The sequence below is a fragment of the Kogia breviceps genome, chromosome 11, assembly GCF_026419965.1.
Source record: "Kogia breviceps isolate mKogBre1 chromosome 11, mKogBre1 haplotype 1, whole genome shotgun sequence".
In the NCBI taxonomy this organism is placed as follows: Eukaryota; Metazoa; Chordata; class Mammalia; order Artiodactyla; family Physeteridae; genus Kogia; species Kogia breviceps.
In genome coordinates, this window is record NC_081320.1 from 71,086,047 (window position 1) to 71,112,949 (window position 26,903).

The following is a 26,903-nucleotide window of genomic DNA, read 5'->3' on the forward strand; positions in this document are numbered from 1 at the left end:
CACAGGGCTAAGCTCTGACTCAGGACCCTTCTTACCCCCGTGTTATGCAGCGTCATAACCACAACTGGCTTTCCAGAACAGACCTACCCTGACTTGGAGCAGACCCTTCTTTGCTTCAGCGCCTGCCCCTACCACCTTCACCAGAGCCCTGGAATCAGAGGTGATGCAAGGTCACCGAGAGGCACACAGCTTGGTAAGCAAGGCAGAGTGGTGGATGGAGCCACCATGCACCTGAATTCCCCGCCAGTGATGCTGTTGCCGTATCCCTAATTGCCTACTGCCCTTTATCACATGTATATGTTGTGGTCACCGTCGTTTTGTCACATGAGCTAATTTTTTTTTTTTTGCGGTACACGGGCCTCTCACTGCTGTGGCCTCTCCCGTTGCGGAGCACAGGCTCCCGACGCACAGGCTCAGCGGCCATAGCTCACGGGCCGAGCCGCTCCATGGCATGTGGGATCTTCCCAGACCCGGGCACGAACCCACATCCCCCGCATCAGCGGGCGGACTCTCAACCACTGCGCCACCAGGGAAGCCCACATGAGCTAATTTAGATGGAATTATTGCCCTTGCATTTGTGGGTCACTTGAATCCTCTATAGAACTAATATGTATTTTAGAATGACCATGGCAAGTCTGACATCGACACAGAGAAGGAACATTTTATGGCTGGTAACGCTGATTTCACAGCCTGCCAGGCAAGAGTCTTACTTACACACTCCTAGACCTGGACCTGCTTCTCTCCCTTTCCTGTTGTGGGCAGCCTGCAGATTCTAGAGCGAGATCTGTACACAGATATGAAGAGCAGTGCTTGAAGGACCAGATGCTCGGCTGCTAATGCATCAGGACACCTGGGCTTGCTGAAAATTAGGAGGAAGTGTGCTCTCGTCAAAACATGCTTTTAAAAACTGTACTTTAATGTGTGGAAATATTGCCTTATAGCAGATTTTTTTTTCCCCTCAAGTACAAATACCATTGAGCTTTGATTGCAAGCAAGCTTGAAGATTTCTCTGTGCTGCCAAGAGCCAAAGGACATGAGTTCATGAAATGCAGTGAAAAGTTGTGCTCTAGAATTTAAGCTCATCACCAAGCCTTGCGTTGGTAGGATTTTCAGAGTCTAAATTCCATAGTATCACCTTGTGTTGGTAGGATTTTTAGAGTCTAAATTTCATAGTATCACTCTTAACGAGATGATTTTGGTGATGAAACAGTTTCTGGAAGGTGATTGTACTAACCACAGTTTAAAAGGAAATCTGCCTTAGCAACAAGGAGAAAATTATTCAATGTGTCAAAATTTTTTGTTTTTTCTCATTGGCTGTTAGCATGCATGCATGTGTATTCAACAAGGCAAGGATATAATTGAATATTTCATTCCAGTAAGTCAGCTGTGTACATTGCTCAGTGAATCGGGACTACATGTAGAAAATCCTCAAGTGGAGAGATTGGGCTGTAAGCGTTACCAAGGATTGCTTAATCACAGATGGGTTCTTAGAATCATGATTCTCCATAGATGGTGTGATAGTCAAATAGAAACAAATCATTAGTAAAAGTAATAAAAATAAGTAATCGGTCATGCTTTGGATCTGGATCTAATGATGTGATTTTTTTTGCCCCACCCTCCCCCTATCTTATTTTTCCCAGTAGGCTGGGGCAGGTGGAACTCTGCCATTGTCCAACATGCCGCGATTCAGTCTCTCACCCACCTTTTCCATGGGATTTCATGTGTTAGTCATGGTGGCTCTCTTGTTTTCCCACGTGGACCATATAAGCGCTGAGACAGAAATGGAAGGAGAAGGCAATGAAACCGGCGAGTGTACTGGCTCCTATCACTGTAAGAAAGGGGTGATTTTACCCATTTGGGAGCCCCAAAACCCTTCCTTTGGGGACAAAATTGCTCGAGCGACTGTGTATTTTGTGGCCATGGTCTACATGTTTCTCGGAGTCTCTATCATTGCCGACCGATTCATGTCCTCTATAGAAGTCATCACGTCTCAAGAAAAAGAAATCACCATAAAGAAACCCAATGGAGAGACCACCAAGACTACTGTGAGGATCTGGAATGAGACGGTGTCCAACCTGACCTTGATGGCCCTGGGATCTTCAGCTCCAGAGATTCTGCTTTCAGTCATCGAGGTGTGTGGCCATAACTTCACTGCAGGAGACCTCGGTCCTAGCACCATCGTGGGGAGTGCTGCATTCAATATGTTCATCATTATTGCACTTTGTGTTTACGTCGTCCCAGATGGGGAGACAAGGAAGATTAAGCATTTGCGTGTATTCTTTGTGACAGCAGCTTGGAGCATCTTTGCCTATACCTGGCTTTACATCATTTTGTCTGTCATCTCTCCTGGGGTCGTGGAGGTCTGGGAAGGTTTGCTTACTCTCTTCTTCTTTCCCATCTGTGTTGTGTTCGCTTGGGTGGCAGATAGGAGGCTTCTGTTTTACAAGTACGTCTACAAGAGGTACCGGGCTGGCAAGCAGAGGGGAATGATTATTGAACATGAAGGAGACAGGCCGTCTTCCAAAACAGAAATTGAGATGGATGGGAAAGTGGTCAATTCCCACGTTGACAGTTTCTTAGATGGTGCTCTGGTTCTGGAAGTCGATGAGAGGGACCAAGATGATGAAGAAGCCAGACGGGAAATGGCTAGGATTCTGAAGGAACTCAAGCAGAAGCATCCGGAGAAGGAAATAGAGCAATTAATAGAATTAGCCAACTACCAAGTCTTAAGTCAGCAGCAAAAGAGTCGAGCATTTTACCGAATTCAGGCTACCCGCCTGATGACTGGAGCAGGCAACATCCTAAAGAGGCACGCGGCTGACCAAGCCAGGAAGGCCGTCAGCGTGCACGAGGTCAACACGGACGCGGCTGAAAATGACCCTGTCAGTAAGATCTTCTTTGAACAAGGAACATATCAGTGCCTGGAGAACTGTGGTACGGTGGCCCTGACCGTTATCCGCAGAGGTGGTGATTTGACCAGCACTGTGTTTGTTGACTTCAGAACAGAGGATGGCACCGCCAATGCCGGGTCCGATTACGAATTTACCGAAGGAACTGTGGTCTTTAAGCCTGGTGAGACCCAGAAGGAAATCAGAGTGGGCATCATCGATGATGACATCTTTGAGGAAGATGAGAATTTCCTTGTGCATCTCAGCAACGTCAAAGTATCTTCTGAAGCCTCGGAAGATGGCATCCTGGAAGCCAATCATGTCTCTACACTCGCTTGCCTGGGATCTCCCTGCACTGCCACCGTGACTATTTTCGATGATGACCACGCAGGCATCTTTACTTTTGAGGAACCTGTGACTCACGTGAGTGAGAGCATTGGCATCATGGAGGTGAAAGTGTTGAGAACATCTGGAGCACGCGGAAATGTTATCGTTCCCTATAAAACCATTGAAGGGACCGCCAGAGGCGGAGGGGAGGACTTTGAGGACACGTGCGGAGAGCTCGAGTTCCAGAACGATGAAATTGTGTAAGTTCTCTTTTTATACCTATGTGTGTGGTTGGGTGCGTTTGCGGATGTGCGAATGTGTGCGTGTTTTTTTTTTTTAAAAACTACATGGCGAAGAAAGAATGGAATAGTTACTATACAAGACGGCTTTCAAAATATCGAAATATCCTAGCTTCTACCTCCTGTACCACTGATCAATATACTGTATACCCAGAGATCCTAATTTGATTTTATTTTTACTTTTGTACTTTTACAGTTTTTAAGTACACGTATGGTTTTTAAGTAGATTTATAGAATGAGTCTTCTGACAGAATTTATCCAAGCACTTGTGATGGGTTGAAAAGTTTGTATTCTATCTTGATCACGTAATATACACACAGAAAGGGAACATTGAAAACATCACATTATGTCCTAACTTCATTACTGAGTACAAATTGGGAAAGCCCAAAAAAAGCAACATCCCTGAAAAGAATTGCCTGGCTACCAGGGCTGGCTGAAATGATTTCTGCTGCTTTTATCTGACACTGTTTTTGTGATTATATAATGTTTCTGCTTAAATGCTAATGCTTAATTACGACTTAATGACCAATCCTGCCTTTTCAGTTTTATGCCAATGGGGAAAGTCATTTAGCTCTTATTTAGTTCTAGTCTGATTTTACTTTACATGATTAAACAAACCCTTTTACCCTACTCTTACAGGGATGGGGAGAGAAGGATTCTGTCTAAGCATCTGAGTTGACAGGGAGCAGGTCAGAGAAAAAAAGTGGGGAACAATTTACTTTTCCTACTGGCACTTTACAGTGACATTTGCCAACACTGTAACACAGAATGGCTGGTTGTGCGATAATTATTCCAAAGACAGCTGCTGTTTAGAGAGCTTTTCCTCCTTCCTTGCCGAGGGCCGGGGCATTGCACTCACCGAAAGGAAACCAGAAAATGTGACTCGATGAGCAGTATCCAAACTGGAAGGATGAAAGGAAACTATTTATAATATCTGCAGTGCAAATAAAGGACATTCCAATGAATAATTATGTTGGTGGGATCATTGGCAACTTAGGAATTTCAGGAGAAACAATATAAGATATAGTTCGTTCTCAAAATAGTTAACTCTTGTGTAAATGGCTTGTGATATATCAAATGGCCGGTGCATTCTCTCCAAGATGAAATTTCTTCTACAATAAGTGAAGGGAAAACAAAAACAAAGGGAGCGGATAGGCAGAGGAAACAGATTTTTCTGAAAGAGCCTTCCAATATCTTTCACCTCTTTGACGTTGTTGTATAGAGATGGACAGTTAGTGTGATATCACGGTGAAATCAAGCAAAGAGAGATAATAGCCATCTTTGGATATGTATGTGGGGAGAGCTCTTGTTGAATATCTATTTTACATTGGTTCTTATGTTGTTAATGTTCCACTTAGCGAGATGTGTTTTGTTGGGACAAATATTTTACTGAAAGATAGTAATATAATAGCAAATGAATATACTGCACACCCAGGGAAGGATTTTCCCAAAGGCCTGTGTTGAATGTGATCCTGCCCACATTAGCACATAAACTTTATTTCTTTGCTAGGAATTCTTGCTCATTCCATTTTATAATCATTTCAGTTATTGAACCCTCTTGTATCCGATATACTTTTACATGGATTACAAGTGATATTGAATGTTGTTAAAGGAATATTGCATGTTATTAAATGAACTCACAAGGGTAGCTCTTAAGTATGACCAAATTAGTGTTTTGTTTTATTTACTCATTTTACTTAGGATGTTTTCTCAAGAAAATGTGATCTTGCTTTCTCCTGAGAATACTGGCTCTCTACTTGTTCGAGAGGCAGACTTTCCCATCCAGGACTTCTACCAAAGCATAAATAAATAACTTTCTTTTGGGCACAGTGTAGTAGAAGATGAAGAAGGAAAAAAAGAGACAGTGATTTGATGGTATAATTTATTCTGTCAAGCTCCATTTCAAACATTCAGCCTGTGCCATTAAATTGATTTCATTCTTGCTAAGGAAGGAATATTGCCAAATTTCAGCTTTAGAATTTTAGATACCTTGTGAAAGCTGGTAAGAATTGGTGGAATTATCAGCATCTCTGTATATGTGTTCTTGGGCATATTCTAGATCAATGGCCAGTTCCTGGTTTTATAAAATTCTTCCTATATTTTATTTGCTAAGTTGAAATATGAAATTTTAGCAACGGAAAAACATTCTATTTATAAGTGAAATGAAATTACAGCCCTACATTTTTCTCTTCTTTCTAGAATTTTAATTTTAAGGAGTTTTTATCTTAATGTTATAGAGTTTTACTACTGACGAGGTTTGTAGATGGTTAATCAGTCTATTGCTTGAATAAATTTATTGCAGTGCCTGGGACTTATTAGCCTTAGGCTAGGCACCAAGGATTCAGACAGAATGCTTTTAGAAAAACATAATATTATCAAGATCCCTTACTCTTTCTTGTTATGGATCATTTTTCCTCTGGTAGTTTCCAATGCCAGGTCCACACAGTCAGATCCAAGTGAAAGAGAGTTTGTCATCATGCAGTCTAGTTGAACTATGTAGACACAACTCAATTTATCTTTAAAAATGAATTTATATTTCATCCAATTAGTTACTCTTGAGAGATGACTTTCTCAAAAACCTAAAATACATAGATGGGACTATTGACGCCACTGAGCTTTATTAGATGCACACAAACATTTTTTTTTGTTTGTTTAATGATGTGCATGAACCCAGAATTTATGATTCTTTCCAGAGCATCATAAAGAGATTCCTGGAAAAGCCTGGATTTAAAGTATATCTAATTTTAAGAAGCCGTTAACCAAGGTAGAAATAGGGTCCAGTCTGATCAGGGATGGAGATCAAGAGGCAGTCAGGTTTACTGATTAATAGGTTTTAAGAGCAAGATAGATTCCTAATCTTTGACCTCATATTTAGTGTAGAAGAAGTCTCTTAAGTTTATAAAATAAACATGTCTTTACCTATTCATTCATATTTTTATGTAAATGAGTTGACTTATTTCAACATGACCTCTTTTAAGATCAAAATCCATATTTGAGGAGAATACCTGTAAATGGTAAGTGGTGTTCGTAATCTCTAATAAAATATATTCTCGGCAAAAACCATTTGAAAATTACAGTGCAAAAACTCATTAAATAGATATAATTAACAGCACATGCTTTTGTATAAACTCAATCAGTGACAAGTACTAAACCCATGCCAGCTGATCTTGACTTTCAACGGGGAATTCTAATGTTAACAGCTAATAAAAAATAAATGAAGAATATGCTAATTTGATTTGTGGTTTGGTAGGTGACATCCACAGATTTGAAATGCTACTAATGTTTGTTCTTTAATGATGCTAGTTTAGTGGTAATAATTATTACAAAATGTTGTTTGGTTTTTCAAGGTCTAACGTTAGCTTGACTATTCTGGAAAATGTTAAGGTTAATTAACTAGTGTAGATACAAATCAAATTTAATTACTTAGTTATAGCCCGGCAATAATGTCATTTTGGGAAGATTACTCAAAAGATCATGAGCATTTACGGTTATTCATTTAAAAGTCAAAGTTGGAAAACAAAGAATGTAGGTTGGAAAATTTACATAACATCTTGCTTAGTAAATCATTTTACTGGGAGTTTCTAGCCATAATTTGTTAAGCAATGGATCTGTCCAGAATTAATTTAGCTTTAAAGACTATTACATTTTCAAGTTTGATTGTAACTTCATTAACTCCAGCACATACAATATGCAAGACATCTCAACAAATATAGCTTTTGGATGCAAAATATTTACATCACTTTTTTGAAAAAATACATAGAAAAGAAATTTTTAGTATTATATAGGTTTTATGGAATCATTATTATTATATTCCACGGAAAATAAGGACTTTGATTTTGCTATTTATATTACTAGTTTTCTTTTCTTGCTCTATAGAATCCCAAGGAGTAAAGACCTAGCTATATGAGATAGCAATTCAATTCTAAGAGTAGAACAAATATGTAATACGAGAAGGCAATCAGCTATTAAAAAAAAATGAAAAAAATTATGAAAATTTGAAATGATCAGAATAATAATAATGTGTGTTTGGGGGAATCTGAAATGATGAAAAAAACTAGAGAATGTAGTATTAGACAAGAAAGACTGTTAGAACGTATTACCCAGAATCCAACATATTCAAGGTTTACTTTGTGGCAGAAGAATTTTATCTGCAACATTTAGCCTATTAAAATGATGGAAGCATGATCTTTTACATTGACATAAAGTTTTCCTGTGTAATGTAAGAAATTTAGATGGAATAATTTTAGCGTTTTAATGGACTTCTGGTTTGGTGGATTATCTTTTCAGTCTGGAATATTTCTCTCTTCTTAGAAGCAAAACCACATGTAGTATCATCTGAAAATCTAAATTATAACTACAGGAAATGTTTTTATAAATGTATATGTTTTCATGAATGCATAACTATTATAAAAAATAAGACAGGGTAAGAGCCAAAAAAAATTACAAGTTCTAATTCACTGCTGCAGGGAGCCTAAATTGATTATGTGCAGAAGGGTTGTTTACCGTGTCAATCAGATTGCTGTGTTTGCTGTTGTAATCTCATTTTCCCACTGCTGATTAGAGTTTGGGGTTATGATATAGTTATGTAAAGAAGTTTTATCTTAGCAAATGAGGAGATGTCATAGTTTAGACACACTGAAGTGTTTAAAGTCTGGATTCTTTTCTGAGTCATCATTCAAGGCTATCACGTAGGGGGCTGTTTGTTTCTCTGGTTCAGGGTTAGAGAAGAATTTATATAACAGTCAATCTGCACATACTTCTTAAGCTCCTGATTTGCATTCAGCGCTGGGCTAATCATTATGAAGGAAACAGAAGAAATATCCTCCAAATACTCTAAAATGGGAGATAATGAGATAACATATTTTGTTAAGTACAAACATCATTACAAAGATAAGGTATAAGTTGTAGGAGAAGCCTTAATTTAGGGTAAAATATTTGCATTTGCTGGAAGCATAATTGGATAGAAAAATGTGATGTGCATTTTAAGACAGAATCATAACTTGGTAAACCTAAGTGTGTGGACATTTTCAATAAATAAGATGGTTCTCAATATTAATGAAAGACTCAGTGACCATTCATTTTCTTTAGTGGGATTTTATTTTTTTAATTGAAGTATAGTTGATTTACAATGTTGTGTTGATTTCTGCTGTATAGCAAAGTGATTCAGTTATACATACATATATATATATATATATATATATATATATATACACATTCTTGTTTATATTCTTTTCCATTCTGGTTTATCCCAGGATATTGAATATAATTCCCTGTGCTACACAGTAGGACCTTGTTGCTTATCCATTCTGTATATACTGGTTTGCGTCTGCTAACCCCAAACTCCCCCTCCATCCCTCCCCAACAACTCCCTCCCGCTTGGCAACCACGAGTCTGTTCGCTATGTCTGTGAATCTGTTTCGTAGATAAGTTCATTTGTGTCATATTTTAGATTGCACATGTAAGTGATATTATATGGTATTTGTCTTTCTCTGACTTACTTCATTTAGTAAGATAATCTCTGGGTCCATCCATGTTGCTGCAAATGGTATTATTTCATTTAATGGGATTTTAAGTCATTATGAGGGCATTTAACTTAATCTGAGTATATATCCCTTTAAGCCAATCACAGAAGACCAGTACTGCATGATTCTACTTATATGAGATATCTAAAATAGATAGGAGATATCACTCAGAGAAGCAAAGTGCAGAATTGTGGTTGCCGGCGGAAAGGGAAGGGAAAACGGGGAGTTGTTAACCACCGGGTATAAAGTTTCAGTAATGCAAAATAAGTACGTTCTAGAAGTCTGCCGTACAGCGTTGTACCTGTAGTTAACAATATTGTGCTGTACTCTTAAAAATCTGTTAAGAAGGTAGATCTCGTCAAATGATTTTTACTATAGTAACGTAAAAATTAAAAATTGTTAAATGAAAAAATACCTGTTCTACTTTTAAAAAAAGCTTATGTGCTCGCCCCTCTATATCTCATTGCATCTTAGAATTTCTAAGCAAACATTATAAGATTTATAGTAAAATGTTGCCAGTATTTTCTTTTGCACTTAGTGAATTAGTCCTTGGTGTCTAGAAATGCTTTTGACTTACTTTAATCCTATAGCCACTGGAGCAGCCCTTAACCCAGCCTGCTTCCCCACTCCCTCCAGCTTCTCGGCCATACCAGTGTACAACCATCATCTTGGTAGAACCCAAGCAGATGTCACATCAAATTGTGAAGAGGGAAGAGATTTTCTTTCGTTTTCCTTCCTGAGGACACCGGTAACCCGTGGAAGGAGATTTAAGCGTGCTTAATTCTTTTAACTGGAGCCACCTTGAGGGTATAACACCTATAATGGGGTTTTATTTGTTGTTACGATGCTCTGTCCTTGTTAGCTGAGGTGTAGAAAATTGCCAATGGGTTACAATATCTTGAGAACCGTAGAGGTTTTCCTATAAAGTATCTTGGTCATGTTCTGTCATGGTTACTGAAATCTGCTCACTGGAGATTCATTCTTTGGGATAGGAAAGCTGTTAGGCCCCTGTTACATTGTAAATGCCATGCAACTCTTATGGGTTATCCTTGCAACAGTAGACTAGAAGTGGCTCTGGGCCGGGTGGCAGGAAAGAAGGAAAGGACAGCCAAATGCAAGGTGGGTCCGTGGCACTAGAGATCTGTATCACTGGCTTGGGTGAGCGAGCTGAGGGGAGTCCTGTGGAAGGTGTCAATGGAACCAACCAGCAGCTAGTGGGGTTTTGCTGGCAGCTTCCCACAATGCCTTGCACTTTCTGTCCTGGGAGTGGGGAAGTCCAGAAAGTCCTGGAAGGGAAAACAAGCGGTAAACAATATGGGCAGAATTAAAGGAAATCTCCTCCTTTGCTTCCTCTCCTGGCTTGACAGACTGCCTACGTAATACCAGATCTGTTTGCCAAAGGTTGAGCCATCCAGAGCTCATTCTTCTTACAGGCCTATACAGCCGTCTTGTTGTAAAGCCAGGCGAAATAAACAAAGCCTTTTCATTTCCTGCCTTTCTCCCCAGGATTCAGTGCTCTACATGACATTTTCTTTTCCCCTTACAATGTCTCTATAGGGTCAGATAGGGGAATAGGCATTGTGTTCTCTGTGACAGTTGAAGATATGCAGGCAAGGGACAAAAACAACCAGAAGCAGAAATCAGGGAAGTTTCACGATGCCTGGTAATTCAGATATTAATGACAAACCTAGAATATTTTATTTCTAGATACAATTTTTTAAGCTTAGGTAAGAGAGATCCTGAGTGCTGAGTACCCTTGAAGCCCTGGGGTGACCCTTGAAACCAAGACCACCCAGCTTTTCCATGTTAGACTTTCTGAGATCAAAGGTGGACTTAGGAGGAACTCTCAACTTGGCTTCCATACCCAGGATTGGAGCTCTACCTTTGTCCCCTACTAGCTTTGTAACTTTCAGCAAATTAAGCTCTGAGTCCGTTTCCTCACCTGTAACATGAGGATGGTGGTGGTAAAGGTAGTGATGGTATTGGTAATTGTGGTGATGGTGGTAGTGGTGATAATGGCAGTGATACTGGAGCTGGTGGTGATGGTGGTGGTAGTGGTGAATGTAGGTGATGATGGTGGTGGTGATGATAATGATACTGCTGGTTGTGGTGGTGGTGGTACTGGAGGTTGTGGTTTGGATGTGGTGGTGGTGATGGTGGTGGTGGTGATAAGGGTGGTGTTAGAGGTGGTGGTTTTGGATGTGGTGGTAATGTGCGAAGCGACAGTGGTGGTGGAGATGGTACTAAGACGTATTGAGAGCCAGGTTTCATGCTGTTTTCCTTACAATATTCATTTGATTTAATCCTCACAACTGTGTTAGTTAGGTGCTGTTTTGCAGATGAAGAAATTGAGGCTTAGAGAGTAACTAAATTTCTTTGGGTCACACAGCTAATAGGGGAAGATCTAGAATTTAGCAGTAGGACCGCCTGACTGTAGAGGCTACATTGCCTCCTCTGGGCTGTTCTCCCCTCCCCCTAAGTGGCTTTCATAGGTGAGATGGGGACGAGCAAGCAGATCATGGTGCTGTGACCCTGACTACATGTGGTCATACAGCTCCAAAGATGAGAAACTAGAACAGTCATGTATCTTTTCTGGATTTCTTGAATAGCATTGCCCCTGACACTCCATCAACCTAGAAGAGCCACGATGAACTGAGTTTGAGAAGCAAGAAAAACTCTAAATCCCTCCATGTACCTGACCTGCCCAAATTATTGTCTATTCTCTTCTCTCTCACAGTATTTATTTCCTCTCTTCCTAAAGAGTAAAGAAACTCTATTAATAGCTTTCTGTCTTTGCCTGCACTGGCTCTGTAATGTTTAACTTCTTTATATGGCTGAACAGTGAATGCAGCTTTTCTCTGTTCTTAAAATAGTAGTTTCTTGGTCTTTCCTTTTTGTATATTACAAGATAGTGTAAAGTAGTGATGACCCAACGTACCAGAGGATGCTTGTTACCTTGTGTCAGCACTGCCACTAAGTTTAAGAAGTTATAATCTCTGACCCTGGAGGTCATTAACAGTAAGAATTCTTGGTTAGGAGGTTTTCCTAGAGGAAGGGACCCACATGGCAGTTCAAAGGATACAAACCTACCCACAGCAAATGGAATTTTCAGCAGCTTTTTCAAAAGTCCAATTCCAAGTCACTCTTGCTTTTGACCTACATTCTTTCTAGGGCACAAGAACAAGAACAACAACAAAACCACTTCGAACTAAAGTCATGACTGTCCAAAGACAGCCTGTATACACTTTCTACAAACTCAGTATTCAGGTGTGTCTGTAACTCATTTGCTTTCAAGTAAAGTTTTATTTTTTAAACTTTCGCGGGTGAATTATTGGTCTGTTTGGAGTAAATTCACTGCCGATATGTTTATAAATATAACTAATTATAACATTTAACAGAAGCCCCCAACTCTTCCCTTTCAACAGAGAACTTTCCCCTCTCGCACACACACATTTCTTATTTACCAAGATAAGGGTGGGAAGGGCACAATAAAACAAAAACAATTCCCAAAGGACAGCTTTCATCCTAGCACGTTAAACGCTGCAATCTTAACTTGACACTGTGTTTAAAACGAGCTATTCTGTTTAATTTGTAGAAAGAGAAGGGGAGAGAATAGAGAGGCGGGGGAGAAGGAGAGAGAGAGAGAGAGAGAGAGAGAGAGAGAGAGAGAGAGAGAGGTGGAGGCAGGGAGAGTAGGAAAAGGGTGGGAGTGGACAGAGAAAGAGGGGAGGAGGAAGGCAAGCGGAAGGACAGAGACAGAAGCAGAGAGTACATACACAGCCCTGATTGGATTTCGGCTGTTACTAAAATGAAGCGAAGCCTGGAATTAGTTCGGATTCTTGCTCAAGCAAACAAATGAAAGGCAGTCCAAGAGTAAGAAAAGAGACGTGGGATTCACTCAAACTGCTGCTTTATGAAAGATAGCCACTTGGTCCTTGGAGTCAAATGTACATATGCTTGAGGAGCCAGAGGAAGCTGGTGGGATCCAGTAGGGCTGGTACCCACTCCACGGGTGCGTGCCTTCAGCGAACGTCTTATGAATACCCTCCTGGGTCAAGTCCCTTGTAAGATGCTGGGACAAGAGTGGCGACTAGGACATGGCCCCTGCCATGGAGAACCTCACACTCTACTTGAAATGGTAGCCGTACAGATATCCAGTCCTACAAAGACGCGGCTGTAGCACAGCCCAGCGCCTCTCCGTGCCATCCTGCCTTCCTTGGCCCCATCCTCACAGTGCCTTTTTTTTTTTTTTTTTTTGCAATACGCGGGCCTTTAACCGCTGCGGCCTCTCCCGTTGCGGAGCCCAGGCTCCGGACGCGCAGGCTCAGCGGCCATGGCTCACGGGCCCAGCTGCTCCGCGGCACGTGGGATCCTCCCGGACCGGGGCACGAACCCGCGTCCCCCCGCATCGGCAGGCAGACTCTCAACCACTGCGCCACCAGGGAGGCCCAATTTTTTTTTTTTTTTTTCACAGTGCCTTTTGAGGGGGCTTTCGCCGCTGCTCTTTAGGCTGAGAAGGAATGGCGCTGAGCTGTCAGTAAGGCTGCTGGCAGAGGCAACCACGCGGAGTGCCTGCTCTTCCCCCGAAGAGAGCCACACTGCTCCCTCTGACTCCCCGTCCCGCTCCCCCAGATGGCTCCCGTCACCATTTGGCTGCCCTCTCAGATAGAGATCAGAAGAGTAGAGACTGGGAACAATTCAAATCTGGTTCATTGTTCATAGCCATCGTGAACTCAGAGGGATGTGAAGTAGGGAAAGGTGGCAGCATTGGCTTTGAACCTGAGCAGCTGCCTGTCTTCAACTTTGTTTCCTAATCCTGTGCATTACGAGGGGAAGCAGATGTTACTCATGTCTGAGTCTTTCCTCTAAATGGTATGAATTTATTGAGCATAAACAACAAGGCTAATACACACATTGAAGCCACCTAGCCAGGAATTCGGTCAGCTGGGGCTTAATGCCTTCAGGGTCCCAGACTCAGGTAGCTCAGCATTGCAGAATATCTGGACACGGCCTTGAAGGAGGATGGACAGATTACCAGGGCAAGAAAGTAAACTGCAGGGGTCCTTTTTGAAAGAAGACCTCTATATGGGTGAGTTCTGGTATGGTTTAAGTCGATGTGTTATAGGAAGTGATTCATCTGACCTACACGAAGTCTAATAGGATGGTAGAATATTAAGAGTATTAATATAATATAATACTAATACAATAAATATAAACACAAGTATAGCTATAAATATAAAAGTAGATACAATAAAATAATAATATTAAGTCTTCATTTACCTGACAATATCTAGGGTTAAAATATCCTGCACAAATTAGTTGTTTGAATAACTGAAGCATATTCTATAGTTTGAATTCTTTTAGGAAAGGAACATCTTTCCTAATAGCCCATGACTTCCATAGCCATTGTGAACTATATTCTCTTAAACGGATGTGTTGTTATTTGGTTGTTAATTTAATAATCGGTTCTCACATAGGAAATCCTTGGGATATTTTGAGGTGGATCTGGGTATTTGGACTTACAGTAAAGTTTTCCAGTCTTTAAGACTCCTGAGTTTTGAGTCTGTGTAATACACACACACACACACACACACACACACACACACATATTCCCTTTTTTACAGTTAGGCTGTCAGAGTGCCTAACTCTGCTATGTTCATTTAAAATTTGTTGCTTCCCAGACTTGCACACAGAATGAGAGTGAATGGTAGGTATTCATTATGGACACAAAATGATAGTCTTCAGAAGTGAAGGTCTTAGCACTTTCCTTAGTGGATGGTCTTTGTGACAGTTGTCACAGATCCCCAGAACCATTATCTGCGGTAGTATAATGATTGAGAACAGTGATTGTGGGCCACACTAGCCGGGCCTTAGATCCTTGCTCTGTCACTCATCAACTGCATAGATGCATAAATTTTCAACCTCTCTGTGTTTCAGTTTCATCATCTATAGAATGAGGATAATAGAACCTATTTCATAGGATTAAATCCAGCTAGCCCGTACCTGCAGTATAGTAAGGACTCAGTAAATGTTAGTTGCTATCCTTGTAGCCTTTAGTTACTTTCCAGCTGCTTATTTATGGAATTCTAAGATAGGCTTGCTGGGAATTAGATAGAGGGATTTCTTCTCTTCCTTTTCTTAAGACACACACACTACAGGGTTTTGTGACTGTGTGTGGTGCATGTGTGTGTACATGTGCTTGTGCTTAGGGGGGGAACTCAAGGCAGTTAGTTGTCTCTACAAACCTAGTAAAAATCATAGCTACAGAAAATGATCAAAAGTGTAAGATGCAGGGCTTCCCTGGTGGCGCAGTGGTTGAGAGTCCGCCTGCCGATGCAGGGGATACGGGTTCGTGCCCCGGTCCGGGAGGATCCCGCATGCCGTGGAGCGGCTGGGCCCGTGAGCCATGGCCGCTGAGCCTGCGCGTCCGGAGCCTGTGCTCCGCAACGGGAGAGGCCACAGCCGTGAGAGGCCTGCGTACCGCAAAAAAAAAAAAAAAAAAAAAAAAGTGTAAGATGCAGCCCAGAGTATACCCTGTCAGTGAAATCATAATTTTGGTGGAGGGCGGGAGGGAAGCAAGATTAAATATGGAGACCAGAGAACTAGGGCTAGTAGAAAACACAGGAGGGGTCAGAGATCAGACTTTTTCCTTTTACATAACACTATGCTATTTACAAGGTTCCTATGTGTCTATTTCATCTTCACACCAATCCTTTGAGGCATTCGTACATTTACTTTAGGACAGAGAGTGTTCCACAGTGATGGAGACATAGTAGGAGCTCAACAAATCATTTTGAAAAGATAGCAGAAAGAAAGGGGGAAGCAACAAAACTTTTACACATGAGAAAATGTAAGTTCAGAGAATGAGATGAATTGTAATAAATAGCAGAGCCCAAACTGGAAACCAAGTAGTATATTGACACCTCATTTGGTGTTCTTGACCTTACACCAAGCGGTTGGTTGTTGGGTCTGGTACTTACCCTACATCTCTTTCATATGTTCTCATCAAGTCAAACTCTGGAGAAGCTGCCTAGCTGGGTACCCACTCTCATTCCCACTAAGTTTTCATGGCAATTATTTCTTTTATTATCCTTTTGAAGAGTATTTTAGCAAGATTCCACTTCGATTAAATTGTTTGGCAAAGGCGGGAAAAAGTGTTGCATTTTGATTCTTTGTGCTCTGCATCTCCTTGCCTCAGGAGTATCTAGGATGATGATGGAAATATGCCTGAGAAGTTTTTGTGAGATCAGTCGAGTTACTAGGAGTTAGAGGTGGGTGGCGGATTATGATCAAAATAATAAGAATAATAATATGCTGTATTGAAGTAGTGGAATGTCCACTTCTATTATGATTGCTGTGAAATGAAATTCCTCACGTGACAATGCCAGGATAGTATTCTTAGTCTTACCCCAAAATACACAGGTCCTTGGACTTGGGTGATTCCTTTTATGTCAATGTTAATAATGCTGCCTTACAAGAAACTCGTTACATTAGCAACTTACCCCTGGATCCTCATCACGCCTGGCATGCTGCTTTTGTCCGCATTGTCTAAACTTATCTTTATTCCTTACCAGTTCTGTTTCTTACATCCATCCGTGTGTTAATCAACGAGTTAATTCAGCAGAAATGTGTTAACTTCTTAACTGTGGCTTTTGTGCTTAATCTACAGACTTGAAGATGATTGAGAGTCCCTTTCTTCCAAGCTTAAATTTTAATAGAAAAAAGAACAATTATAACACAATAATTCTAACAATAATTCTAACATAGTGATATAATCATGATGATAGAGACAAAGTGCCTTGGGAGTTCAGTAACGCTTGGTCTGCAGTTGTACTAGATTAATTTTTCTTCTTTTCTGTCATTTTCTTCTTCTTTTTAAAATAATAATCCCCGAACATATTTGTTACAAAGAGTTGAATCCTCTTGGTAATTGTGAAAAATATGGTGAAATCTCATCTGAACTATCTGAAAATGATAATCAGTTTTTTCACGATTACGACCATACAGGATATTCACAGCATACTGACAGATTCCATGATGGAAAGTAATCCCTAAATAAGCATGGTTTGTCTAAATTTGTATACGTGTTAGACAGATGGGGGCATCAAAAATATGCAAGAAGAATTTATTGTAATATATATACTAAATCTTCATACAAGAAGAACTTATTGATATGATAAATTCAGTGAGCAAACATATTACTCAGAATTCAAATGCACATTCTAATTCAACTCAATATCTAACACAGTATTTAAATCTGTGTCAGGAAGGAAATAAAAGCACTTTAAGGATGGATTTTTGACTATTTTTGTTTTAAATACATTGCTCTAAACACGTTTTTTAAAACTTTTACCTTTAAATTTTTGGCAGAACTAATCCTAACACTTGCTTTAAAGCCAATTAGACTTTGTATTAGACTGAAGATTAAGAAGTAAAACTTGATTATGTTTTTCTTAGTTTAGCTCCCAATCCGCAGTGATGTCTCTTTGGAGAGTCCTCCCAAAGTTCCTATTCTTCTTTCCCGTTAAAGTCTGTTGCACTGAAGTCAGTGACAAGATGCAGAACTGGGAGATCTTCTTTGCATTATTTTAAGAAGTTGTCAAATGTCAATAGTCTAAGGCAGTTTAAAATGCTGATTTATGGAAACAACTTTACTTTGCCCACTGAGAGAAAAGTTGGTAAACTAAAATTTGTATTCTGGGTCCTTCATCTTTTTGATCTATTGATACCTTTCCCTACTGGAAAATGGAATGCTTAGAGGAAAGCTAGATTTTGATGATTTTTCTCCCTGCTAGGAGGATCTAAGTAATAAAATAAATAAAGAGTAAAATTCCGGAGGCAAAATGGAGTGCAGAAGGAAACACATGTTCACATGTGTGAATCTGAGTCCTCAGACCCAGCTCTACCACTAACCAGACCAGCAACTTTGGGCAAGTCACTTCATTTCTCTGAGCTTCAGTTTCTTGTAGACTCAGCTTTCTATAAAATCAGAGTTGCAGTAAATGATATATACATTTTCTTCCATTTCAAAAGAAATGGTTGTTGTCCTGTTGAGAGAAGACGTTTTAAAAAATCATGTAACATTGAATAAGATTTACAGTCAAGTATGAGGAAATTGATTTGTAGTTCTTTTTGCTTTTTAATCACTCTGTGCCTTAGTTTTCTTGGCATAGTCATTTACAAAAAAGAAACACATTGAAAGACAACAAGTAACATAAAAACCAAATAAGTGAAGCTTAACTCCTTTCTTAGGGAGTCTTGATAAGTTCTGCATTTGCAAAATCATATACATCCACTGGATTGATCTGTTAAAATGGTACGATGTCTTATTTAAATCGACATTCCTGTCACTGCGTATTATGGTAACTGTGTAATTTATTGTCCATATCAGAGCACTTTTTCCAGTAAAGGGGGGCACTATTAATAATTATGCAGTTGTAATAATTAGGAAATATGGCATAGTTACCCTAAGTTTAACCACTCTCTATATGCATGCCGTTTCAGAAAAGTAGATTGCGTTTCTACTAAAGACAATTGTAATGAGAGCGATAGTCATCAGAAATGAAAGACTTTGATGTTTCTGTCTGCTTCACTTACCCACATCCTATCCATTTTTTTTCCCAATGAAGCTATTCAAAAATCATCTAATGCAACTTGGCTGGTAAACACATCTGCTGGAATGCAGGCAGATATGAGGGATTAATTAGATTAGAGGCAATGGAAGAGGGAATCCATTATGCCCAAACCACAACTCCGGTGGTTTGCTAGTCAAACCACATTGACAGGTTTCCTTTTTATTTTTTGTATGGATTAAACAATTGATTTTTTCTTCTCCGTCTTCAGGGAAATTGTAGAAGCAGATCTGTGGGATTGTAAGTATAGTGTTGTCTGGAGCACTCAAAAAGTTACCAATTGTGTCTTTATTTAAGAAAAAAGAATCTCTGAAGTCCCTTCCAGCTTTAAAATGTAATTATTCAGCAGCATTACACCCTCCTGAGACTCTGTGACCATGTCTTACCTTATATGTCCTTAGACTTGATTGCCCAAGCCTAGAGAAATGCTTGGTGAGCTTCCTTAGGCTATCCCCATCATTCTTCATGCATTCCATGGATACTCCTCTGGGCCCTGTCATTACATACTCTTCCATTCCCTACAACAACTATCTGAGCCAGATGGTCCATGCTCTTTGGTATCCAGATGACACAGATCCATCTGTGTCTTTCTTCCCCCATGTTACCATCTGCAAAGGGCTTTCTTGCATTGATTCCTGCTGTCTTATTATAAACCATTTTCTTCTTTTTTTAACCTATAGTGTTCTTTTCAGGATGGCCATGTAGGAGTAGAAAGAAAAATATATTGATTTCTAGGTATAAGCCAATTCATTCCAATCAAGTTAACTCTCTGTTTTCTATAGTACATATGTTGACTCATCATAAAGTTATGACAAACGAGGCTTATTTATTGATGTATAAGAAAGGGAAAAGGTATTGCAAAATTACCTGAATAGTGAATAAACTTCCAAGAGACTAAAACAAGTCCTTATTTAAGCGTAAGAGTGGATGGAAGAGAAAAATATTTGAAGAATTCAGTATTTAAATTAATGAAGTGATAGGTAATTATAGATCAGTCAAGGCAAGAACAATAGAGAATTTAGCCCAAGGAAAAATCAATCAGGCAAATACAGGATCAGAATTATTAGACCTGGAGATATCCTTTAGTAAAAAATAAATCCGACAGTTTTAATTCACCACACTCATGTTACTCAGCAGAATATACAGGTTACTTTATGCAGTGGTCCCAGCGTGCTAGGTACACATCAGTCGCACCATCCCATTAAAACACACCTGGTTGCTGCATCTCATGTAGAACTCTATATATAGATGCAGACATTTACAGATGTTTACTTCCCCACAGTCTACCTGTCTCAGTGGCTAGAACCTGAACGGTTCCCAGAGTTTTGGTCTCAATATTAGATATTGTTTTTTAACAAAATTAACACCTGAAATAAAAGGCAGCAAACAATGCAGTTTCAGTCATTAGTAGCTCTGTAATCACTTTGATTTGTGTTTCATTTTATAAACTACTTGACGGGCATGAGCGATATTTTTACATTAGGGAAATCAAGGTTTTAGTTTTCTGTTTCTAAATTGTTCTTACAGTTAAGGTACACTTTAAACATTAGGTTATTTCTCTTGCATACTTCTTATACATTTCCTTTTTCAATTCGTATAAAATATGAGACTCAAGAAAGGAATGTTCTGAGCAGCTGTTAGGTGGTAAATTGATCTGTATAATTCAGGTCCTATCTAGTGAAACACTTCACCAGGTGCCTGCAGTGGGTCAGCTTATCGTTCATGAGAACATATGCATCTTCTTTTATTTACATCTATTACACTTTTACCTACATACCCAGGGATTAGTAAATATCTGCCTTATAAACAAAGACAATCGGAATAAAACTTCTTGACACACATTACACCTTTGTCTACCTTTGAGTTCCTACTTAAAGGATGTTGATTTAGGTTTATCATGCTGTGCAGTAATATTATATGTAAATAAAGCCTCAAAAAAGCTATGACATGAGTGTTTTCATGTGATATGAAACTCACATGGTATTTAGAGAGAAGGTAGAAAGTAAATCAATGCTAGTAACATCTGAATTCTTCCAGACTTTTTCTTTATTAAGAAAAAAAAAAGGTATCTGTTTGTAAAGATTCTTAAAATAGATAATTTTAAAGATCAAAAATGATAGCCAGAAAAAAAAATAAACCCTCTAAATTAGATTCTAACTTTTCAGGGGGTACTTAAATGGAATCAATAACAGCAGAAGTTTTCAAGAGTTTCCATCTCTAGTAAAATTGTGTTTATGTCTTTCTAGTTGATATTATCATGATAATACTCTATATTTTTATTATTGTGACTGACTTACATCTTTGCAGTTTTAGCAGCTTTGGTTTTGGGGACATTATATTTGTCAGTGAATTTAACAGGAATTTTTGAAATCAATAAGATTACCTGCGCTGTCTTTGATCTATGCAGGCAGTAGTGCCTAAGAAGCATATTTTTAGCAAGGAAACAGTCTGAATACCCTTGATGTTAAACTAGTGCTCCCTTCCTGTGGTCAAGAAATAGCTTCAATTAAGGGTGCACACCCCCTCCAAGGCAGTGTTAAATTTATAGCAATGAGCGCTATAACTAGATAATTTTTCTCAGACTTTAGTCCAGTGCCTTATATACTGTAAATGGATGGAAATAACGTACTGCCCCTCTATGTTAAACAGCCTTTGCATTTTCAGAAGTAACACATTCGTGAAAACTAGTTATATATAGGGTAAGTTAAGTACACTTCGTATACCACCAGAATCACAAGCCATCTCACCCACAGGGTTATTCACCTTTATAGATGAGAGTCCCACTTGTAGGAGATTGCTTGCTCCATGACGTTACTATGTTCTGACACATCCCTAAGCCACCTGTGTAGTATGAATAGTAGAGCATGGTCCTCAAGAGCATGAGTCTGGAGTCAGATGATTCGTTTCATGTCCTAGCTCAGATGTTTATTTGAAAGGTAATGTTGGGCTGGTTGTTTAATGTCTCCCTGTCCCAGTTTTCTCACCTATTAAACAGGATAAATAGCTCCACGTCAAAGATTTTTATGAGAAGTAAATGAGATAATATATGTAAAAAGGGGAGAACCGGGCTTCCCTGGTGGCGCAGTGGTTGAGAATCCGCCTGCCGATGCAGGGGACACGGGTTCGTGCCCCGGTCCAGGAAGATCCCACATGCCACGGAGCGGCTGGACCCGTGAGCCATGGCCGCTGAGCCTGTGCGTCCGGAGCCTGTGCTCCGCAATGGGAGAGGCCACAACAGTGAGAGGCCCGCGTACCACAAAAAAAAAAAAAAAAAAAAAAGGGGGGGAGAACCATGTCTGCCACATGGTAAAAACTCAATCCATGTTGACCATTATTAAGATACTGACTTTAGCTTAGGTGTCTATAAAAAAAAATCATGTACACAATATAAAATATTTTCAAAAGATAAGGAGAAAATTGTAAGTAACCTCGCAAATCAGAAATAATTACCTTTTAGTATATATAATCTTTGTTTTGCTCTCTTTTGCTTTGTAGGTATGTGTTTAAAATATTCCTTATATAAATAAAATTCTTTAAAATAAAATCTTAATAGCTGAATAATATTTTCTTAAATAAATACAATTTACTTAGGCCCCTATTATTGGATTTTGTTTTGATATTGTTTTGTTTGGTTTTTTTTTTTTTTTACAAGTGTTTACATATAAACAATGAATGCCATAGTGAACATTTTGGAAAAAAAAAATCTTGGTGGACACATAGTTCTTTAAGTTAAATCCTTAAATTAGAAGAAATAGACCAAACTATATAGTCATATTAAGGCTCTTAGTAACTTTTACCAAGTTATTTTAGGAGAATCTGTACCAATTTACATATCTAATATCTGTGCATAATTTTCTGATGAGATTGATTATTTATTAGAAAATCTTATCTGTACTTATATATAGAAGTGCTTCCCTTAAAAATTTCTTGCTAATATTTATTGTCTACTATGTGCAAAATACGGTGCCAGCCATTCTCATACATTAAATTTGTCACATTTGAAGTGTTCCTGGATTTCAAAATACCATTATTCTTCAAAGTCCTTCTTGTATTCCTCTTTTGAAATTATCTTCAGAGCCATAGATAACATCTATTTTAAAAAGTTTCATACGGCATTATCTTTCTGACCATTCACATTATTTAAAAGTCTTAGTGCCAAATAACTTTAGTCTGGTTCCAAAATCAAATACAATCTAAAAAAATAATTATTTTTCAAAATAATTTATTAAGCTTGCAGCTGTATTGCAATATTACAGAATGGCCACCGTTCTTGGGGTCAAAAACCTCAGTCTGAATCTCACTTGCTGCCTTTGTGGGCATAGCTAATTTAGTTATATGTTCTTAAGACTCAGTTTCTTTTTCTAAAAGAAAATATTTCTTAAAGTGCTGTGATCAGTATCATGAGATATGTAAAAATGCTTTGTTAATAAAATGGTACTGATAATATTGTTATTGTCAAATATTAAAGATAATTTATAGGTGATTACAAAGAGTGAGAGGATGTGTAAAAATGGCATGTTAAGAGTTATGATAATGGCTATATTTATATGGTAGGAAGATCTCACAATTCTATTTTTTCACCACTATTTCTGCAAATAGATATCTGCTAAGTTTTCACCTTTCCTGTAATGCTCATAAATCTTCAACTACTGATAGACTATATAAGCCTCTTTAATTAGTCACCATGTAGATAGCTTTTAAAGCAAACCAATTAAAATTACCTTCAGTGTTACCCCTAGTATGCTATGTTGGTTTCATCCTTATTTGGCCAGTAACAAGTCAAACTGAAAGGTTTTGCTGGAATTCCTGAAAAATGGGATAATTTAGTGTTCTGATGTTCTGATTTCTCATTACATCATTTCAGTGCCCTTAGAGGGGTACTATAATAATCTAACAAACCATATCTAAGATTTACTGCCTGAAGCTTTAGTGAAAAGAGGCATGCATGGGAAAGCCCCATCATGTATTGAAAAGTTAAACCAGAAAGTTTGTATTTTATAGGTTTCCTCTAGTATTTGCTTCTGGAGGTTGCCCCCTCTCTTCTTTTTCTTTTCCTTCTTTGTCCTCCTTTTTATTCTTCTCACTCTTAGTCCATGGTTGCTTCTATTCATGGGGCTATTTTTACATTGCTCACAGAGCCCCATTTTTGGTGGTGAAGGGAATGAGAATAAGGACTAACAGCTAATGAATAAATTGGCAGCTTCATTGGTTGGTTGATAGGCAAAGTAGGAACAAGGGGTCCATATGCATATGGCTACATTCTCACTACCACTCCTGCCCTTTAGAATGATAATGCCAACCTTTGGACAGTGTGGCACCAGGATGTATAATTTCCACTGTGTTCTGTGCAAGATGATTCAATTGTAATTACTTCCAAAAACCTGAGTATTTCATTTCTCCTCTTTCCACTCTCCAGCCTCATTATTTGCCACACCTCAAACTCTTTTCTATTCAGCAAGCTAGATGATGGTTGGAGTTTGTACTGTAAGAATTAGTGTATTCTAAATTGATGACCACATACGCACTCTTGAGAAACTGAAGCTCTGACGTGGTATTGTGTATGTGTGTGTTTCTGAAGGTTTGTGAATTTAAAACTCTTTGCAGGGGTTCAAATTCATTTCTGGCCAGCAGCTTGCTTTGGACAATTTTGAAGCAGGAGTTCTTGACAAAGAGCCCAAGACTGCATTATCTTTTGGCTACGAAGCAGGTCAAAAACCCTGATTTCTCTGTTGTCTCCAAGTATATTTCTGAAGCTGAATCTGCAGAATTATTTTCCCAAAAGAAAAAAAAAATAGAATATACCCCTATTAAAAAAATATGATTGAGGTGAGCACTTATAGGTGGTAGTTCATTCAACTAATAGGCCATTTCAAATGAGGACCAGAAGCTGAACCAGTGTGACTATTTCAGGAAGATTTGTTCTCTCTGAGGAAAGTACCTTGCATTCTTGGCTCGTGGTCTCAAAAATAGGAATAATTTTGCAGGCCTTTCTTGAACTGGTATTTTGCAATCATATCAAAAGTTATGTTTAAGTATAATCACTTACTCTGATTTAGAGCATGTTATATAATTATAACATATTTCATTCCTGTGAGTTGCAGTTAAGTGACCAAGGAAAATTTGTGTTTTTTTTAAAGCTTCCTAAGGATATAAATTATTTTCCTATATTAATGTCTTTTAACTGAATACCGTAGTTCAGATATTCTCCAATGCTGTATGTTTCAGCATAGCAGAATTGGTCAAGCCCAAGGGACAAATAATTTATATTGCTAAACCCTGATCAAGCTCATGAAGTTTAGGGCCTCTCCAAAATATGGGCCTTTAGTGCTGTCTTACCACTCTTGTGAGCATGAAGGCATGCTTCAGTGTGCAGTGGTTTGTTAATTAGCAGCTCTGTCACTGCGCTTTCAGTTCCCAGTTGGGCCACCTACTTGTCACTACCTTGTTTCCCAATGCTAAGTGCTGTCTCTCTTAGCCCAGATGCAGGCAGTTGAATTATGTTTCATTGTGTCCTTTGCATGAAGGGAAAGTCCAAAGTGCCCAAACGCCACGTGCTTTCAGGAGGGACATAGAAAATAAAACAAGAGACAATCTCTCCACTTTGTATTTCCAAATGGACCTCTGTTTGTGTGACTCAGCAGAGCTGTGCCACAGCAATGAAGATATCCACTGTCTAAAAGAAAATACAGGTAAAGTAAGGCTGCTAGGGGCATCTGGATGCTTGCCTCTCTTACAGAGAGCAACGTAAAATGAAGACGAGGAAATGAGTGTAGATTGGACATGATCTGGTTCAACCCCAAACTTTCAGTCAAAATGTACTAAAGGATGTTTGATGCCTCCAGCTATGTCAGGAGTTGTTGGATGGTGGGGAGGAAAGAGGTAAAGAAGGAAGTTGAGAGGGACAAAGAAAACATGTCCTTTTCCATGGCCAAACTCACAGACTAGTATGATAGAAGATGATTAAACTCTTATGGAGAGAATATATCTCTGACTTGGTTACTTATGGAATATAGTCCTTGGTGTGCAATACAGTTATTTGTCTGTATTTGTGAGTAAATAAATGCAAATGGTGCAGTAATTATAAGCACCAGTGAAGACCCACAGCTCAGAAAAGTCACCTCAGAAGAGACAGAACACCAGGCCGGCTCTTTGTGAAGAGGGTTGGCCAGAAAAGCAAAGAGCGACTCCTGACCATTCTCTTTGTCTAAGGAGACCTTCCAAGAAGGTTAGAAAAGTCAGTTATTCAAAAGATACTTACCAAATGCAGTGTTAAATGTCACAAAGTTGGGAAGATAGGATAAATAAGAGAGAAAAGGTCTTTGTTGACAGAGGCTGACGGTTTATGCAAGTAGAGCTATGGAACCCTATATGGTGAGAGCTGTGGGAGCTCCATTTCCAGACCGATGATGTTTTTCCAGGCAGGGGACCCATGAGGGTGGGAGGAGGAGCTTCACTGAGGTAAAGGATTCAAAACTCGGAAAATGGAAATGGAGAAATGGACACAGGCCAAAGGCAGGGAGAGAGCAAACTACCAAGAAAGAAGAAACCGTGACATTTAGAAGTGAAAGGAAGCCTAGATAGCATCTAGTTAAACGTCTCCTTTCATAGATAAGGAAACAGTCCAGGAGCAATCTAGTAAGTGACTTACTAAGCTCGTGCAGTTCGGAAGGGACACAACTGGGCCCAGAACTCTCTTAGCCTCATCCTTAGTCCGCTGTTGGCACTGCAGTCATGAAGGAAGAAAACTGTGGGCTGAAATGGGAGAACACAGCCCAGAGACGGATTGTTTTGTTCCTGTTCATGTCTATACAGTCAGCATGTGATATAGATATGGGGAATACGTAGCATACGGTAACTTACCTAAGTTTAAGCCCCAAGCGGTGAACGTGGGACATTAGGTCCTTCTGTGGATGTCTCGGAGCATCAGAGAAGTGACCCACAACATGCTTTGGCTTGGAACTAACGGGATCGGCTGCAGTGGTTAGACTGTAGACTTGTTGGAAACGTATAACCACACCGGCCCTGTCTTCGTGGCCAGGCCCTCAGCACCACACACGCAGCCGTGCTGGGCAGGAAGGGCCTTTGGCTTTCCCTCGGCTCCACCACGCTGATTTCACCTCTGGCTTCCTCCCATTCCCTCCACACTCAGCCCTCATCACAGCTCAGGTGTTGACATCCTTTCCCACCCCACCTGTCTGGTAGTGAAAAGCTGCAGACATCAATAGCCCTACAACC

General features: G+C 39.4%; 1 protein-coding gene across 28 annotated transcripts in view; it reads left to right on the plus strand.

The window, feature by feature from the left end:
• The window catches only part of SLC8A1 (solute carrier family 8 member A1), a 439,650-nt gene that overhangs the window by 79,853 nt on the left and 332,894 nt on the right, over positions 1 to 26,903 (plus strand). For 9 of the 28 annotated variants that reach the window (XM_067007701.1, XM_067007705.1, XM_067007699.1 and 6 more), the window contains exons 2-3: positions 77 to 193; positions 1,644 to 3,475. In XM_067007701.1, coding sequence (XP_066863802.1) covers positions 77 to 193; positions 1,644 to 3,475 — 1,949 coding nt within the window. Of the gene's footprint in view, positions 1 to 50; positions 194 to 1,640; positions 3,476 to 26,903 lie in introns of all 28 variants that reach the window. The other 19 variants (XM_067007709.1, XM_067007722.1, XM_067007714.1 and 16 more) reach the window with 4 other exon arrangements.